This window comes from Oncorhynchus tshawytscha, linkage group LG20 (genome assembly GCF_018296145.1).
Source record: "Oncorhynchus tshawytscha isolate Ot180627B linkage group LG20, Otsh_v2.0, whole genome shotgun sequence".
NCBI classification, from domain to species: domain Eukaryota; kingdom Metazoa; phylum Chordata; class Actinopteri; order Salmoniformes; family Salmonidae; genus Oncorhynchus; species Oncorhynchus tshawytscha.
Window position 1 is genome coordinate 19,627,787 of NC_056448.1, and position 18,910 is coordinate 19,646,696.

The window sequence follows — 18,910 nt, forward strand, 5'->3', positions numbered from 1 at the left end:
CCCCCCAGAAATGTCCAGGAACTTGCAGATGGCTTGGTGGAAGAGTGGGGTAACATCTCACAACAAGAACTGGCAAATCTGGTGCAGTCCATGAGGAGGAGATGCACTGGAGTACTTAATGCAGCTGGTGGCCACACCAGATACTGACTGTTACTTTTGATTTTGACTCCCCCTTTGTTCAGGGACACATTATTCCATTTCTGGTAGTCTGTGGAACATGTTCAGTTTTTGTCTCAGTTGTTGAATCTTGTTATGTTCATACAAATATTTACAAATTAGAAGTTAGTTGAAAATTAACACAGTTAACAGTGAGAGGACATTTCTTTTTGTGCTGAGTTTATTATTAAAAAACTTGAGTGTCTCCCTTGATCCTAAGTCCTGGCAGAGTTGTGCAGACTTAGGGCAACTGAGCTTTTGAGGAGTACGCAGATTTAAAGAGGAGTGTAACTTGCTTTCTAATGATGATGATATTTTCTTCAAAGAAGTTCATGAATTTATCACTGCTGAAGTGAAAGCCATCCTCTCTTGGGGAATGCTGCTTTTTAGTTAGCTTTGCGATAGTATCAAAAATACATTTTGGATTGTTCTTATTTTTCTCAATTAAGTTGGAAAAATAGGATGATAGAGCAGCAGTGAGGGCTCTTTGATACTGCACGGTACTGTCTTTCCAAGCTGGTCGGAAGACTTCCAGTTTGGTGTGGCAGCATTTCAGTTCCAATTTTCTAGAAGCTTGCTTCAGAGCTTGGGTATTTTCTGTGTACCAGGGAGCTAGTTTCTTATGACAAATGTTTTTTTTGTTTTTAGGAGTGCGACTGCATCTAATGTATTACGCAAGGTTAAATTGAGTTCCTCATTTAGGTGGTTATTCCTAAAGTAAAGGCAGAAACAAAGGTAAAATTTTTGCCCAACACTTTCTCTCGCTGAATTTCTAACACGAGTGGGGTGGGCGTGGCTTCTTGGCAGTGATCGCAAGAGCAGCTGCTCACCGATTTGACAGCTCCAACACAGTTCCCCCTCTGACACCTCCAAAACATCCGCTATGCAGGGGTATGCAATGGCCGGTTAAGGCTTGATCTGATTGAATCTAGGCCTAAGAAAGCAATAAAGAGGGATGCAAATGATAAGGATATCCCATGATTTAGCTCCTTTCTTGGCTTCCGTCACTGGTTTCCGTCTCTGGAGAGGCCAGTTATGACTGTACGTTTGCATATAGACCTCAGCTAGGCATTAATGGCCGATCTGTCATTCAGTAGAACAGAAGCAGGTCTTTACAGCATCCAATATCCACAGAAAACAGTGGTATAATGGTATATCCACTAACAGTAAGCTCTAAATTCATACTGTCAGCTGGTTTTTATCGGGCGTGTCTGCATTTTACGCGAGTCACCTTCTACACCTTCTACGATAACTTCTTGGAGCCAATCTGCAATAAAGTGGGGATGAATAATTCAAGGGCCCATTGGAACATCTTCTGTTTTAGAAAAAGTCTCCAGGAGTTAATCGTAAACAGTCAATTCTCTCTACCACCTCAGCCAGGTTTCACTAAGCACGCCACACCTTAAATGGGTGTGAGGATATATTGTCATTCAGTCAGATAGGGAAGCCACACACTATGCAATCAGTACAGCCTCCTGCATGAACCAAAGGTTGAAATGATAACTTCTGTTGATACAGCTTGCAAAATAGAACATGTGCCCTTCAAAACAGATGCCATCATTATAAAACAGTTACAATCAAAACGCTATCTGCATTGTTTCAGTTGGAGAAACCCTATCAACAAACCACCATATTCCAAATGCCTAGCGAATGACCCACATTGCTGACAGTTATTTCTGGCCAAACACTCAGTCACATCACCAAGCATCCCCTGTCTCATCCCCTACTGATCAAGTCAGAATAGTGAAGTACAGAGAAGGCTGGTTACTCCCAAAGGGAGTCGCTCAGTATCCACCTGACAGGGTTCGTACTTATATATTATTAACAAGTAATAAAAGGAGCCAAATAAAACCTGACAGCCATACATATATATATATATATATATATATATATATATATATATATATATTTATATATATATATATATATATATATATATATATATATATATATATTATATATTATAGAGGACACACAAAATGAGTTTGAGTCGCTCAAGGTCATTGGCTGCAATGAATCCACTGAAGAGATTTCTAAGATGAAGTGCCTAGACATTTTTAAAACAAGGGTAGAAAACGGTAGATTCATATTCATCGAGAGTATTTTAGTTTGAGCAGATGTATCAACATGATAAATGCCAATGGTATTTTGAGAGCTTAATTCAAGGCATGTAATGCATCATGATGCCACTTAAGCTTCAGTTGAAACCCATGAGAACTGAAAGAAAAGATGACTGACCCAAAGTTGCACTGACAACAGACCATCTTTATCTGTTTCCCTCAATATCTCTTACTCACCCTCCCTCCCTCTCTCTCTCTCCTCCAGACGAGTTTAAGTCGTTCCTGAAGAGGCTGCCCTCCACCCACTTCCTGCCGGTTAGCAGTGTCCACCTCCTCTGGGGCAGTGACTGGGACCTGCAGGCCCGCTACCGCCTGCTCCAGAGCTCCCTGGAGACCCAGAGGCTCAAGATCCAGCGCACTGCCCGCAAGCTCTTTGGCCTCAGCATCCGCTGCCACCACAACCCCAACCACCAGATGCCTAGGGAGAGGTGGGTCTCAGAAGCAGTAAAAAGGGATTATATAACCCTTATAATGCTGCATTGTTTTGGATAATATAGCATTTTGATGCTGATGTTGTGGAACACGGTACCACTCAAGGGTGTTTTCACATATAGTCAGAGATAAACTGCAACATAGGTAGAGGTAGAGGAGTTTCAGTATTTTATTTCAGTGCTGCCTGTTGATGTACTGTATGTGAATACTTTATGTGATGCATTTTGACTTTGAATTTGCTGGCTGCTATAGTTTTCTGTCCATAAAATCATGTAAACACCCAATGAACCCCAGTCCTACCTAGTATTTCACTATTTAGGATGAAAGATTATCTAACCGTGGGAGATCTCTGGACAGGTCAGTGCACAATGTGCCATCACCTACTGTGACTACAGACAGCACGCGTTGCTGCAGACATGGCACTGTGCTATGCTGTCTGAAATGGAGTCATTCATTCCACCCCTGTAATGCCCGGGGGGGAGTGGAGGAAGGAGTCAGACGCAGGAGACAGAGAGTTCAGAGTAGCGCTACTACTTTATTCACCAACCAGGTGAAAACTGATGCCACTCAAAACAAATGCCCCAAAAACACAGGGGAACTAAACAGTCCCAAAAAACAAGACATGTACATGAACAACCGTGACTTACAGGCGTGTATAATGAGTACACATAAAACAATCCCGCACACCCAGCATGCGGGCCAGCTGGCTAATAAAGCCCAACTAATAAACCTAATTAACAACAGGCGTAACTAATAAACAGACAAGGAGGGGGAGGAAAAGATCAGTGGCAGCTAGTAGGCCGGTGACGACGACCGCTGAGCGCCACCCGAACGGGAAGGGGAGCCACCTTCGGTAGGAGTCGTGACAACCCCAAAATATACCAGACAACATGGACTGAAATAACACACTAAATGCTTGACGTTAAAATATCCCAAAATGTGAGCTTGGATGAATGTCAATATACAAATAGAAAGAGAAAATCCACAAAATGTATGTTTTTGTGGTTAAGGAACAAGCAGCTGTCAACTGTCACTCAGGTAGAAGGAACACACCCACGCTCGGATGCATGCTTTGGCAAAGGGGTTGTTCGAAGGGTTTATCAAAGCAGTACATACTCCGTGCTCGGCAGAGCACACATCAAGGATGCCTGATGGCACTGTGAAGAGAAACTGTTTGTTTATTAGTGTCTGTACTGTGTGTGTGTGTGTGTGTGTGTGTGTGTGTGTGTGTGTGTGTGTGTGTGTGTGTGTGAATTATTGTGTGTCTGTGTGTGCATGTATGTGTGTGTGAGTGAATGATTGTGTGCCTGTGTGTGTATGTTTGCGTGTGCACATGCATCCGTGGAAGTAAGAGATGCACTGTGTCAATAGGCATCATTTCCTTCAGACCAGTAGCCACATCGATGTTTCTCTTTGATACCACCAATACAGCATAAACTAGACATAGTGATACTACTGTTTGTATCATGTTTTCTCTGGAGACATACAGTACACAGGGCTGATACGATGAATTAGTCCCTTGCTGTTGTGCTTAGCTCATATACATAAATAACTGATTTAACAATTTGTTTTTATATTCAAGCACACGTATTAGCAGGTAGGCTGTGCACTCCCACAGCTTTTAGGATAAGTTAAGGTGAAATCTTGTTCTGAATTTCATCTAAATCTGTATGCAATATAGTACAATGCAACTCTATTTAAAAAGCACACAAATCCACACCAGCACCAGTACATCCAGCACTAGTAGTAGCAGCAGTAGACCTTGTTGTCCTGCTGCTCAGAATTGAACTGAGGGCCCAGCCTCTCTGGTGGCATGGCCTTTGCCCTGAAGAGCCGAGTTGGAGAGAGAAAAGACTGCCTGTTACAACCAAGCAAGCCCTTCTACTGATCTACTGCCCACTGACGGGACACAGTCTATAATAATAGGGAGCAAGGCTGCTGTAGTCCCCCTCGGACTCCGGTAGTGGAGAGCCTTGGACAACTGCAGTAACAATATTAACAATATTAGTCCAGCCTCTCCAGGTTTGGAGGAGGTTTCTCCGCAGTTTGACCCTACTGTGGAAGGCTACTTGGCTCCAGACCTGCAGGGGGAAATCCAGGGAGGACTTTGATGGTTGTGGCTTGACCTCTGTCTGCTCCCTATAGTCTAATTGATCATCTTAAGGATCTGACCCTTTTTTTCAATTTTCGCCTAAAATGACATACCCAAATCTAACTGCCTGTAGCTCAGGACCTGAAGCAAGGATATGCATATTTTTGATAGCATTTGAAAGGACACTTGGACTTTTGTGGAAATGTGAAATTAATGTAGGGGAATATAGCACATTACAACTGGTAAAAGATAATAAAGGGAAAAAAATGCATCTTTGAAATGCAAGAGAAAGGCCAATATATGACTTAGGAATCTACGCGGAATTTAGATTTTGGCCACAGTATATGTGCAAAGCTTTAGACTAATCCAATGAACCATTGCATTTCTATTCAAAATGTTGTATAAAGACTGCCCAAATCTGCCTAACTGGTTTATTAATACATTTTCAAGTTCATAACTGTGCACTCTCTTCAAAGAATAACATGGTATTCTTTCACTGTAATCGCTACTGTAATTTGGACAGTGAAGTTAAATTAACAAGAATTTAAGCTTTCTGCCCTTATCAGATATGTCTATGTCCTGAGAAATGTTCTTGTTACTTACAGCCTCATGCTAATCACATTAGCCTATGTTAGCTCAACCGTCCTGCGGAGGGGACACCGATCCTGTAGAGGTTTTAAATCTCTACCAATAATCACTGTTACACAATCCACAGGCAATCTACACGCATAGCTGGACCGTACCCTTTTAAACATTGATGGTGTTTTTGCAGGGATAATGAGTGGAATATTCAAAGCAGCACAGAGTAGAGCTTCATCGTCGGTTTCTTTTTAGCATGCTGTGGTACTGGATGTACTGCAGAACTAGGATCATGAGATTTTGTGTTTTACTGTGAGCCACTATGTTTTTCCTGGTCAGATCACATGGTCAAGAAATACTCCTGGCCCTCTGCATAAACAAATGACTACACAACCATGAGCCATGTGCGTAAATCATATTTTCATAGGCTTAAGCTTGAGCTACAGTGAAGGATGGTGTTTGCTTATTTAAGCCTGGTTGCCATTTCATGGAAACATACGCCATATCTCTGAGATAAATGTGTTATTCCATCAAAGAACCGACTGTAATTAAATGAGCAACCAAAGCGTGGCGTCCGTCTCTACATATGAAAGGCCTCAGATAAGTCTCTGTCCCTCAGTGATGGCTAGCTCTAATTGCAGTCATTTGTCATTTAAGTCATTCAGCAGAAGCTCTTATCAAATGCAACTTACAATATTGAGTGCATGCATTTCCATACTGGGCCACTGTAGGAATCAAACCCACAATGCTGGTATCATAAGCGGCAGTTTCTACCAACTGAGCCACACAGGACCTCATCAGCCTGGAGCTGTTAGACTGGAGGTGGAATGAGCTCACATTAGAAAAACATGAGATGTGTTACGAGGTAAAAACACTATGTTTTTAATGGTAACCAATATCAAATAGCATAACTCCCGACCAAGTAATCGGCATATGTGTCTATGTATCAAAGTAATTATCCTGAGACATATTTACCAATTTGACTTTGACAGGGTTAAGGATGTTAAGATACACTACATGACCAAAAGAATGTGGACACCTGCTCGTCGAACATCTACTTCCAAAATCATGGGCATTAATATGGAGTTGGTCCTCCTATGCGCTTACAACAGCCTCCACTCTTCTGGGAAGGCTTTCCACTAGATGTAGGAACATTGCTGAAGGGACTTGCATACATTCAGCCACAAGAACATAAGTGAGGTTGGACACTGATGTTGGGCGATTAGGCCTGGCTCACAGTTGGTGTTCTAATTCATCCTAAAGGTATTCGATGGGGTGAGGTCAGGGCTCTGTGCAGGCCAGTCTTGTTCTTCCACACCAATCTTGACAAACCATTTCTGTATGGACCTCACTTTGTGCATGGGGGCGTTGTTATGCTGAAACAGGAAAGGGCTTTCCACAAAATCGTCTAGAATGTCATTGTATGCTGTAGCGTTAAGATTTCCCCTCATAGGAACTAAGTGGCCTAGCCCGAACCATGAAAAACAGCCCCAGACCATTATTCCTCCTCCTCCAAAATGTACAGTTGGCACTATGAATTTGAGCAGGTAGCGTTATCCTGATATCCACCAAACCCAGATTCGTTCATCAGATTGCAAGATGGTGAAGCTTGATTCATCACTCCAGAGAACGCGTTTCCACTTCTCCAGAGTCCAATGGCGGTGAGCTTTACATCACTCCAGCCGACGCTTGGCATTGCGCATGGTGATTTTAGGCCTGTGTGCGGCTGCTCGGCCACACATAACCATAAATCAGAAAGCCAAATCCACTCATTTGAAGGGGTGTCTATATACTTTTGCATATGTAGTGCATGTCTGGTACATAATAACTCCCTTACATAAGAACTTCTATCAGTAATGAAATCACAGGCTATTTTTGTCCTCCAATGTAATGCACCAATAGGAAAATTATGTCATTCAATCATCAGTATCGTCAAATATATATCCTTCCCTGTATCTGTCTTTCTCTCTGTATGCTGTACCTCCCTATCTCTTGTATTTCTCTCATTTTATCCTTCTCTCTTTCTTCTTCACTCATTCCCCTACACAGAAGGGGACTTGTGAGCTGTCTGATGCCCCGTTACAAACACTGAGATTGTACTGCGATTCGCGAAAACAAACAGCATTCATTCCCATTAATTTCCAACTCATCCCCTGAGGAAAACTCAACCCAGTCACTTGTTTTGGAGGGAAATGAATAAGGAAAAATACAACTACCAGCATGATGCGCTCAAACTGCATATTGTGGAAAGCAGTTATTTGATGGAACATATTTTACCCCCATTTTTCAGATAGTGGAGGCTCCTCAGAGGAGAAAGGGGAGGATCATCCTCCCAGTGAATTTCATAAAAATAAAAGTAGTGAAACATTAAAAAGTAAACTTTTTTAAATAAAAATATACTAAATATATTCACATCACCAAATAATTGATTAAAACAAACTGTTTTGCAATGAAGGTCTGCAGTAGACTCAATAGCACTCTGTAGAATAGCACAAGGGTGTAGCCAGAGGACAGCTAGTTTCCGTCCTCCTCTGGGTATATTGATTTCTATACAAAACCTATGAGGCTCATGGTTCTCGCCCCCTTCCATAGAATTACACAGTAATTATGATGAGTTCCGGAGGATGTTTTCCAACCTATCAGAGCTATTGCAGCATGAACTGACATGTTGTCCACCCAATCAAAGTATCACAGAATGAATCTAGAACTGAAAGCATAAGCTACAGTTAGCTAGCACTGCAGTACATGAAATGTGGTTAGTAGTTGACTCAAAGAGAGAGAAGGACAATAATTGAACAGTTTTGAACAAATTAATTTCTTCAAAAATAAAGGAGAAGCAAGTCAGAAACCTAGGAAGAAACGTAGAGAGGAACGTAGAGAGGAACCAGGCTATGAGGGGTGGCCAGTCCTCTTCCGGCTGTGCCGGGTGGAGATTATAACAGAACATGGCCAAGATGTTCAAATGTTCATAAATGACCAGTATGGTCAAATAATAATAATCACAGTAGTTGTCGAGGTTGCAGCAAGTCAGCACCTCAGGAGTAAATGTCAGTTGGCTTTTTATAGCCGATCATTAAGAGCATCTCTACCGCTCATGCTGTCTCTAGAGAGTTGAAAACAGCAGGTCTGGGACAGGTAGCAAATCCGGTGAACGGGTCAGGGTTCCATAGCCGCAGGCAGAACAGTTAAAACTGGAGCAGCAGCACGGCCAGGTGGACTGGGGACAGCAAGGAGTCATCATGCCAGGTAGTCCTGAGGCATGGTCCTAGGGCTCAGGTCCTCCGAGAGAGAGAAAGAAAGAGAGAAAGAGAGAGAGCATACTTAAATTCACACAGGACACCGGATAAGACAGGAGACATACTCCAGATATAACAAACTGACCCTAGCCCCCCGACACATAAACTACTGCTTCATAAATACTGGAGGCTGAGACAGGAGGGGTCAGGAGACACTGTGGCCCCATCCGATGATACCCCCGGACAGGGCTAAACAGGAAGGATATAACCCCACCCACTTTGCCAAAGCACAGCTCCCACACCACTAGAGGGATATCTTCAGCCACCAACTTACCATCCTGAGACAAGACCGAGTATAGCCCACAAAGATCTCCGCCACGGCACAACCCAAGGGGGGGCGCCAACTCAGACAGGATGATCACGTCAGTGACTCAACCCACTCAAGTGACGCACCCCTCCTAGGGACGGCATGAAAGAGCACCAGTAAGCCAGTGACTCAGCCCCTTTAATAGGGTTAGAGGCAGAGAATCCCAGTGGAGAGAGGGGAACCGGCCAGGCAGAGACAGCAAGGGCGGTTCGTTGTTCCAGAGCCTTTCCGTTCACCTTCACACTCATGGGCCAGACTACACTCAATCATAGGAACCTCTGAAGAGATGAGTCATCAGTAAAGACTTAAAGGTTGATACCTAGACTGCGTCTCTCACATGGGTAGGCAGACCATTCCATAAAAATGGAGCTCTATAGGAGAAAGCCCTGCCTTCAGCTGTTTGCTTAGAATTTCTAGGGACAATTAGGAGGCCTGCATCTTGTGACCACAGCATACCTGTAGGTATGTACAGCAGGACCAAATCTGAAAGATAGGTAGGAGCAAGCCCATGTAATGCTTTGTAGGTTAGTAAAACCTTGAAATCAGCCCTTGCCTTAACGGGAAGTCAGTGTAGGGGGGCTAGCACTGGAGTAATATGATCACATTTTTTTGTTCTAGTCAGGTTTCTAGCAGCCGCATTTAACACTAACTGAAGTTTATTTAGTGCTTTATCCGGGTAGCCGGAAAGTGGAGCATTGCAGTAGTCTAACTTAGAAGTAACAAAAGCATGGATACATTTTTCTGCATCAAGTTTCTGATTTTTGCAATGTTACGTAGATGGAAAAAAGCTGTCCTTGAAACAGTCTTGATAATGTATGTTTGTCAAAAGAGAGATCAGGTTCCAGAGTAATGCCGAGGTCCTTCACAGTTTTATTTGAGACGATTGTACAACCATCAAGATTAATTGTCAGATTCAATAGAAGATCTCTTTGTTTCTTGGGACCTAGATCTAGCATCTCTGTTTTGTCTGAGTTTAAAAGTAGAATGTTTGCAGCCATCCACTTCCTTATGTCTGAAACTCAGGCTTATAGCGAGGGCAATGTTGGGGCTTCACCATATTTCATTGAAATGTTCAGCTGTGTCATCCGCATAGCAGTGAAAGTTAACATTATGTTTTCGAATGACATCCCCAAGAGGTAAAATATATAGTGAAAACAATAGTGGTCCTAAAATGGAACCTTGAGGAACACCGAAATTTACAGTTGATTTGTCAAAGGACAAACCATTCACAGAGACAAACGGATATCTTTCCGACAGATAAGATCTAAACCAGGCCAGAACTTGTCCGTGAAGACCAATTTGCATTTCCAATCTCTCCAAAAGAATGTGGTGATCGATGGTATCAAAAGCAGCACTAAGGTCTAGGAGCACGAGGACAGATGCAGAGCATCGGTCTGACGCCGTTAAAAGGTCATTTACCACCTTCACAAGTGCAGTCTCAGTACTATGATCGGGTCTAAAACCAGACTGAAGCATTTCGTATACATTGTTTGTCTTCAGGAAAGCAGTGAGTTGCTGCACGATAGCTTTTTCGAGAAATTTTGAGAGGAATGGAAGATTCAATATAGGCCGATAGTTTTTTATATTTTGTGAGTCAAGGTTCGGCTCTTTCAAGAGAGGCTTTATTACTGCCACTTTTAGTGAGTTTGGTACACACCCGTTGGATAGAGAGCCGTTTACTATGTTCAACATAGGAGGGCCAAGCACAGGAAGCAGCTCCTTTAGTAGTTTAGTTGGAATAGGGTCCAGTATGCAGCTTGAAGGTTTAAAGGCCATGATTATTTTCATCAATGTGTCAAGTGATAAAGTACTAAAATACTTGAGTGTCTCTCTTGATCCTAGGTCCTGTCAGAGTTGTGCAGACTCAGGACAACTGAGCTTTGGAGGAATACGCAGATTTAAAGAGGAGTCCGTAATTTGCTTTCTAATGATCATGATATTTTCCTCAAAGATGTTCATGAATTTATTACTGCTGAAGTGAAAGCCATCCTCACTTCGGGAATGCTGCTTTTTAGTTTTCTGTGTGACAGTATCAAAAATAAATTTCGGATTGTTCTTATTTTCCTCAATTAAGTTGGAAAAATAGGATGATCGAGCAGCGGTGAGGGCTCTGCTTTATTTTTTAATCTTTTGGTTGTTTTAATTTATTGCCACTGTGGCCTGACGGTGTAACTGGCTGTACACTATACTGCAAGATTGTATCTAGTAGCTATGTTGACTCTGAGTTAGCTAATGTGATGACAACAATGTAGGATGTGTATAGCGTTTAGTGGTTATGATATGAAGGCTTGGCTTGGAAAGGTTTTTTCGCCTGGTCAAAGACAGCTGTTGTGTTGTGCACTGAACTTCACAAGCGAAGGGAAAAGGTGAGAGGAGGACAGCGCGTAGATGCGAGAAGGAATCATTCAACGAGCAAAGTGATCATGCTGTTTGTTTGTGGCTGCTATGAAAGTGAACTGTGTGTGGGCTATCAGGGGTGTATTCATTACGACAAATTCTGTTGAAAAACATTTCTTAAAGGGAAGCAAACAGAATGAAACGAGGACATACAACTTTGTCCAATAGAAACTCTTGTTTGCAACTGTTTGGACTAATCAATACACCCTAGATCAGCAAGTAGATGCAGGCAAGAGTGTACAATGTGGTATTAAATGTGTCACTGTCAGTCACTTTTATTTCTCAAAATTTTCTCTCGACCTATTCACCTACATTGTAAACTTTAATTCGTAGCCTAAGTTGTAGCAACCTCATGAGGGGTATAGGGAAAATGTGAGAATCGTGTAGTAGCAGAAACATATCGATGTTACATTGAGCTGGGTGAATGGAATTTGAATGACAGTCGTCCAATATCCTGTAATAGAAATAAGGCCATGCTCCCTCCAAAAAACCTCCTCCGTAATCTTAAACGGCACCAACCACACACACACAAAACTCCATTTATTGACAATGAATTCAAGGGGGGATATATGGAATAATATGAGTATGCCTGCCTCTCATATTTAAATGAATATGTAATAAAACAAATAGAAATGGTTCAATCTTTGTGGCGTAAACGTCCGCAAAATATTTTAAATGTATTTCGGTTTTTCATTTGTGATAATGCGTAGAATCCGTAGATTATGCAGCAAAATATTTCTCAATAGTCCAATAAGTACCCGAGTGCAGGGAAAAGGAAGACTGGTGCCTTATACCTCAAGTTTTGCGTCAATGCCAGAGGACTACACTCTTAGAAGAAAAGGGTTGTCCCCATAGGAGAACTCTTTTTGATTCCAGGGAGAACCCTTTTTTTGGTTCCATGTAGAACCCTCTGTGGAAAGGGTTCTACATGGAACCCAAAACAGTTATACCGGGAACCAAAAATGGTTCTTCAAAGGGTTCTCCTATGGGGACAGTCGAATAACCCTTTTAGTTTCTCAATATAACCTTTTTTTCTTAGTGTATTGTGTTCTCTGAAGCTTTGGAGACAAGTTTGTCAAAATGGTGTTCTATACAGTTTATCCTTGCTACAAACATAATTGAAAACCTGTCTATAAGTTTTGTCTGTCAACTTTGTTTGTTTAGTCATGGTACATTTATCAATCTCCTCTGTGAAACATTCAAGATTCCTCTCAAGATTCAAGATGCTCTTACATGAGCACTGGAACCTATTTTACAGTCTAACACAAAGGCCATTGGCTTTGTCTTTATGTCCTGTAGAGATAAGAGCAGGATGAATTTGTGGCCGTCAACAAAAGCATTATTTTCTCAAAGTGCATAGTAGGGTCAATGTTGCGGGACATGCATTCAGCCTTGTCTTTGTTATTTCATAATGTTACTCTTATCCTTGAATACTTCTCAGTTAAGGGGAACACAAAGAGATAGGGACTTTTATCTGGGTAGGACTGAAAATATATGCAGACATTATGAAGACTGCCTTATAAGTACATCTGCTTTTTGTCAGTTTAATCAGTGTTCACAAAGTAATGGATTCAGGTTGATGCAAGAATTGCTAAGTAAAGACACTGCAAAGATGAAAATGTTAAATGGATTAAAATATATTTTCTCAGATCTGAACTTAATTTGTTCAGAATCAGTGCTAACTCAAAGTAAAACTTTCCAATCATGTATCCATACAGCTAAAGCAGTTTTCACTTTTTGGAATCTGTCTCATTATAATTGTACATTAATCCTCAAATCCTCATATCCTTCAACCTATTTCACATCCCAGAGGAGAAAACGTAGTTTGAGTCTGAAGAGTGTTTCCTCTCTCCCCTTCCCATGCCCTACCCATGGTTCATTTTGGGATGGCTTGGGGCTCCCTGGCCTTTCAAGCACCAGGTCATCCGTCGTTGTTACCATGCCGGTTCATTAGCATATCAGGCTAACCTTTAGCTCATCTTCTCAATCCTCTCCTAGAAATCAGGATTCTGGATTCACCCTCATCTCACAGTCTCCCAGTAGAGCGTTTCAGTACTGTCAAGTTGACAGAAAGGGATGCCTGAGGGAGAATAAGAGACGCGTTTTGCATAGGAAATAATGCTGCCATCCCACATGAAGGAAATAAAGGAACTCCGTCTTTGAGGAATACATTATCCCCTCCAATGACTACACCCTTACAAACAGTACCAGGCTGTGGCAGTGACAGTGGAATTTAATCCTCAGACTTTAACACTGAGTTTGTGCTTGCTATACAGTCATTAATAATGGTGCATTTGTTTTATCCCTGTATCTCCCCTCCCATTGTTGTATTTTCCCTGTCGCTCACTCTGGCTCTGACACTCTGTTTCTTCTTCTCCTCCTTTCTATTCTCTCTCTTTCTCTTTCTTTCTCTCTTTCTCTCTTTCTCTCTTTCTCTCTTTCTTTCTTTCTTTCTTTCTTTCTTTCCACTTACTTCCATTATCTTTCTCTCTATCCATTCTCCAGGTCTGTGATGCAGTGGCTAAACAGGGTCCAGTCCTTCCTCTACTGCAATGAGAATGGTTTCTGGGGGACCTTCCTGGAGAGCCAGAGGACGTGCGTGTGCCACACGGGTGTCACCCTATGCCAGAGACCCATCCCATGTATCATCGGGGGCAACAACAGCTGTGCCATGTGCAGCCTGGCCAACATCTCGCAGTGCGGCTCCTGCAATAAGGGCTACAAGCTGTACAGAGGTCGCTGTGAGCCCCAGAACGTGGACTCTGAGCGCAGCGAGCAGTTCATCAGCTTCGAGACCGACCTGGACTTCCAGGACCTGGAGCTCAAGTACTTGCTCCAGAAGATGGACTCGCGTCTCTACATCCACACCACCTTCATAAGCAACGAGATCCGCCTGGAGACATTCTTCGACCCACGGTGGCGCAAGCGCATGTCCCTGACCCTGAAGAGCAACAAGAACCGGATGGACTACCTCCACATGATCAACGGACTGTCCATGAAGATCTGCCAGATGCGCAACAGCAGCATTGACCCCATGTTCTTTGTTTACGTTAACCCGTTCAGCGGCAGCCACTCGGAGGGTTGGAGCATGCCCTTTGGCGAGCACGGCTACCCGCGCTGGGAGAAAACAAGGCTGGGGAACTCCCAGTGCTTCAACTGGACCCTGCTGCTAGGCAACCGGTGGAAGACGTTCTTTGAGACAGTACACATCTACCTACGAAGCCGAGCCAAGGTGCCCACCGGGCTGCGCAACGATACGGGCCACGGTCCCGTCGACTTGTCCGATCCTAACAAGCGCCAGATCTACATCAAGATCTCTGACATCCAGGTGTTTGGCTACAGTTTGCGCTTCAACGCTGACCTGCTCCGCAGCGCCGTGCAGCAGGTGAACCAGTCGTACACACAGGGGACTCAGTTTTACTCCTCCTCCTCTGTCATGCTCTTGCTACTGGACATTAGGGAGCGGATTAACCGCCTGGCCCCTCCAGTGGCGCCCGGGAAACCCCAGCTGGACCTGTTTTCATGTATGCTGAAGCACAGGCTCAAGCTGAACAACAGCGAGATGATCCGGGTCAACCATGCCTTGGACATGTACAACACAGAGATACTGAAACAATCAGATCACCTGACTACCAAACTCTGCTGAGATACAGTAAACAAACAAACAAAAAGAAGATCAAACAGATACTAAAAAGAGAACTGTTTGGGAATATTCCTTTTTATTTACTTATCTCCTTTTTTTCTTTTTGGACCTTTTTGTTCTGCCTTTTGATGTAATATTAACAACTTTGTAAGTGTAATTGTTAAAGAGAAATCCAAAACATTGATGAAGCCTTTTAGTTGGATAAAGAAGAAGATTCATAGAAACCACTTTAAAGACTGTACCATATTTGTCCCAGCATGTCTGTCATTTCCTAAAATAGCATAAAAAGAGAATAAGAAAAACATGTATCCATCTTCTGGTGACAAAGAGGCCTTTATTTTACTCTAAGGGAACAAAGGTTATATCTGAAACTGCCATTCTTTACTAAGTTAAACCTTTTTAGTCGCATTAGGGCAGACCAGATATCATCCTTTTATTTCAGTGAATATGCTTTATCAACAAACAAAATATTACAAATATGTAAAAGGACAGTTTAATACAGTATGAAGGCATTTATACATTTTAAGGGTTAAATAACCTAGCAAACTGTAAGCTGTAAGCGTTAGCTATATATTCTCTTTGAAAAATGGATAATCCATGACAAGTCTGCATACCGTTCTTTGTGTAGTAAGGTATAAGGCAGCGGATAGTCATTTCATGTCAAATAACGGAAGCCAGCTGTTTATATACTGTATGTGTATACCTTTATTTCGCCTGATGCTTATTGATGTTCGTTAATTGAATGTGTCATTTGAGAGCGAGTGAATCCAGGCAAAGCTAAAAACTTGTCTTTAGGCACTTACCTCCCATGTTTGAAATTCTACCTGCATTTCCCATGAGGTGGTTTCTTCTGGTGCCTGAGTATATATTGTGGTCTGAAGATGAACAATCAATGCTACTTCGTACAGCTTTGCAAAATGTACACCTTGTGACTGCTGATGTGTCAAGCTTTACGGCACATGGATCATTCACGTACATCTGCAACAGACACCATAAAAGCCATACATTTCCCTGAGTACACATAAGACATGGAAAAGCACCCCATACATTTTTCAAAAACATGAAGAATGTCCCATTTGTGTTTTTTATGAAGTTGTTATTCCCCCCCAATTAATTTAAAATGGAGGACAGCACAGTGGACAAAGAGAGTATATTCTGTGGAATTATGGGATGACATTGTAAAGTCTTTGGATTTCCGTTAAATAGAGTGAACCCAGATGAGAAACAGATGAGAAATATAAAAGCTTCAAATACTTCTGTTGATTTTAATCTTTATTTTTTTAATGCCACGTTGGATCTTAACTTTCTAATGACCATGCAAAACAGATTTTAACCCTCAGAAACAAGGTTGTTTAATATTTCTAGTCATACTTTATTGAAAGCATCGGCATGAAATATGTTTATAGCTATATATAGCTACAGAATTGAACATAATGTCAAACGTCATACTATCTCAGAAGTATCAAAGAACACTACCTATATTATTATTAAGTGCCTGTTACCTATCCCTTTCAAATACTTAGAGGAGGGAAATTGCTCTTAGTTTAGTTACAGTACAAACATTAAAATACAAGACAGACATTCAAAGGAATTTAGCAACTCAGACCATATCAACGCAGATCTGTTGCTCATCTCATCCTGAGATACATGTTTTCTACCTAAAGGCCGGCTGGTTTGTGCATGTGGGAAAATTAACCATCAGTAAGAGGTTGAAGTCTCAATTTCCTGACACTGTCTCTCCTATGTACATTATACCTGTAAATAGAAACGTTGTGTTGTAATAGTTATAACATCAAAGACAACATGAATTATAGTAATTTCAAGAGAACAAAAGAGGCCATTATTACTGAGAATAACCACAATTATTGTTGGTGTACCTTGCACAAATTACAATTACACTCCATTCTCAAGTTATTTACTTCATTATGAATCTCAGAGAGGGATGGTAATTTCTGTTTTGATCAAAGTATATGAAATATACAATATGAAATGAGTTAGTTTTGACCACTGCATACATGAATCAAGCACACATTAGCTCTATCAGCTTAACATCACTGCAATGTTCCATGGATACATTTGAAGATACAGCTCCTAATACCTTGCATATGTAATTTTTGCTGTTATGTTGAAATCATTATATCAGCTTATTTCAAATGAATGTTTCATATAATAATCTATTTCTCATTAAAAGGCTATATTTAATAAGAAGAGCAATGTTTGTCTTTACCGCAACACTGGACAGTAGTCACAATAGATGGGACATAGTCAAGGTTGTCATTTCTGTCATTGGACATTGCTTTGTTTACATAGAAAAATGCCATGCGTTTTGCTTTCAATGAGGCCCAGACCAACCCTAAAGAGTAAATGTTCATGTAAACCGAGAGACAACGGCAGGTGGATTAGCATTTATTTCTTTATTCAAAACGTCCTGTTTAGTTCTCACCACAACACCCACACAGCAACGCAATAAACCCTTGTTGTACTGCTTGTTGTGATGTAACTGTAATTTGGCGTTTGAAGGTTACATTTTTGATGGGATCGGTGGATGATTAACAAAATACACTGCTCAAAAAAATAAAGGGAACACTAAAATAACACATCCTAGATTTGAATGAATGAAATATTTACATAGTTGAAAGTGCTGACAATAAAATCATACACAAATTATCAATGGAATTCAAATTTATCAACCCATGGAGGTCTGGATTTGGAGTCACACTCAAAATAAAAGTGGAAAACCACAATACAGGCTGATCCAACTTTGACGTAATGTCCTTAAAACAAGTCAAAATGAGGCTCAGTAGTGTGTGTGGCCTCCACGTGCCTGTGTGACCTCCCTGGCGGAATGTCTCCTGAGGGATCTCCTCCCAGACCTGGACTAAAGCATCCGCCAACTCCTGGACAGTCTGTAGTGCAACGTGGCGTTGATGGATGGAGCGAGACATGATGTCCCAGATGTGCTCAATTAGATTCAGGTCTGGGGAACAGGCGGGCCAGTCCATAGCATCAATGCATTCCTCTTGCAGGAACTGCTGACACACTCCAGCCACATGAGGTCTAGCATTGTCTTGCATTAGGACGAACCCAGGGCCAACCGCACCAGCATATGGCCTCACAAGGGGTCTGAGGATCTCATCTCGGTACCTAATGGCAGTCAGGCTACCTCGGGCGAGCACATGGAGGCCCCCCAAAGAAATACCACCCCACACCATGACTGACCCACCTCCAAACCGGTCATGCTGGAGGATGTTGCAGGCAGCAGAACGTTCTCCATGGCGTCTCCAGACTCTGTCACGTCTGTTACATGTGCTCAGTGTGAAGCTGCTTTCATCTGTGAAGAGCACAGGGCGCCAGTGGCGAATTTGCCAATCTTGGTGTTCTCTGGCAAACGCCAAACGTCCTGCACGGTGTTGGGCTGTAAGCACAACCCCCACCTGTGGACGTCGGGCCCTCATACCACCCTCATGGAGTCTGTTTCTGACCGTTTGAGCAGACACATGCACATTTGTGCCCTGCTGGAGGTCATTTTGTAGGGCTCTGGCAGTGCTCCTCCTGCTCCTCCTTGAACAAAGGCGGAGGTAGCGGTCCTGCTGCTGGGTTGTTGCCCTGCTACGGCATCCTCCACGTCTCCTGATGTACTGGCCTGTCTCCTGGTAGCGCCTCCATGCTCTGGACACTACGCTGACAGACACAGCAGCAGGATTAACTTCCGGCGCCGACAGAGATGGCCGCCTCGCTTCGCGTTCCTAGGAAACTATGCAGTTTTTTTTATGTGTTATTTCTTACATTGGTACCCCAGGTCATCTTAGGTTTCATTTCATACAGTCGAGAAGAACTACTGAATATAAGAGCAGCGTCAACTCACCATCAGTACGACCAAGAATATCA

At 42.4% G+C, this 18,910-nt stretch overlaps 1 protein-coding gene across 1 annotated transcript in view; it reads left to right on the top strand.

The window, feature by feature from the left end:
- The window catches only part of brinp1 (bone morphogenetic protein/retinoic acid inducible neural-specific 1), a 151,746-nt gene extending 135,621 nt beyond the window's left edge, over positions 1–16,125 (top strand). Inside the window, exons 7-8 of the mRNA XM_024380473.2 lie at positions 2,482–2,704; positions 13,885–16,125. Of these exons, the coding sequence (XP_024236241.1) occupies positions 2,482–2,704; positions 13,885–15,025 (1,364 nt within the window). The 3' untranslated portion in view covers positions 15,026–16,125. The remainder of the gene's footprint in view (positions 1–2,481; positions 2,705–13,884) is intronic.
- The last annotated feature ends 2,785 nt before the right edge of the window (positions 16,126–18,910 follow it).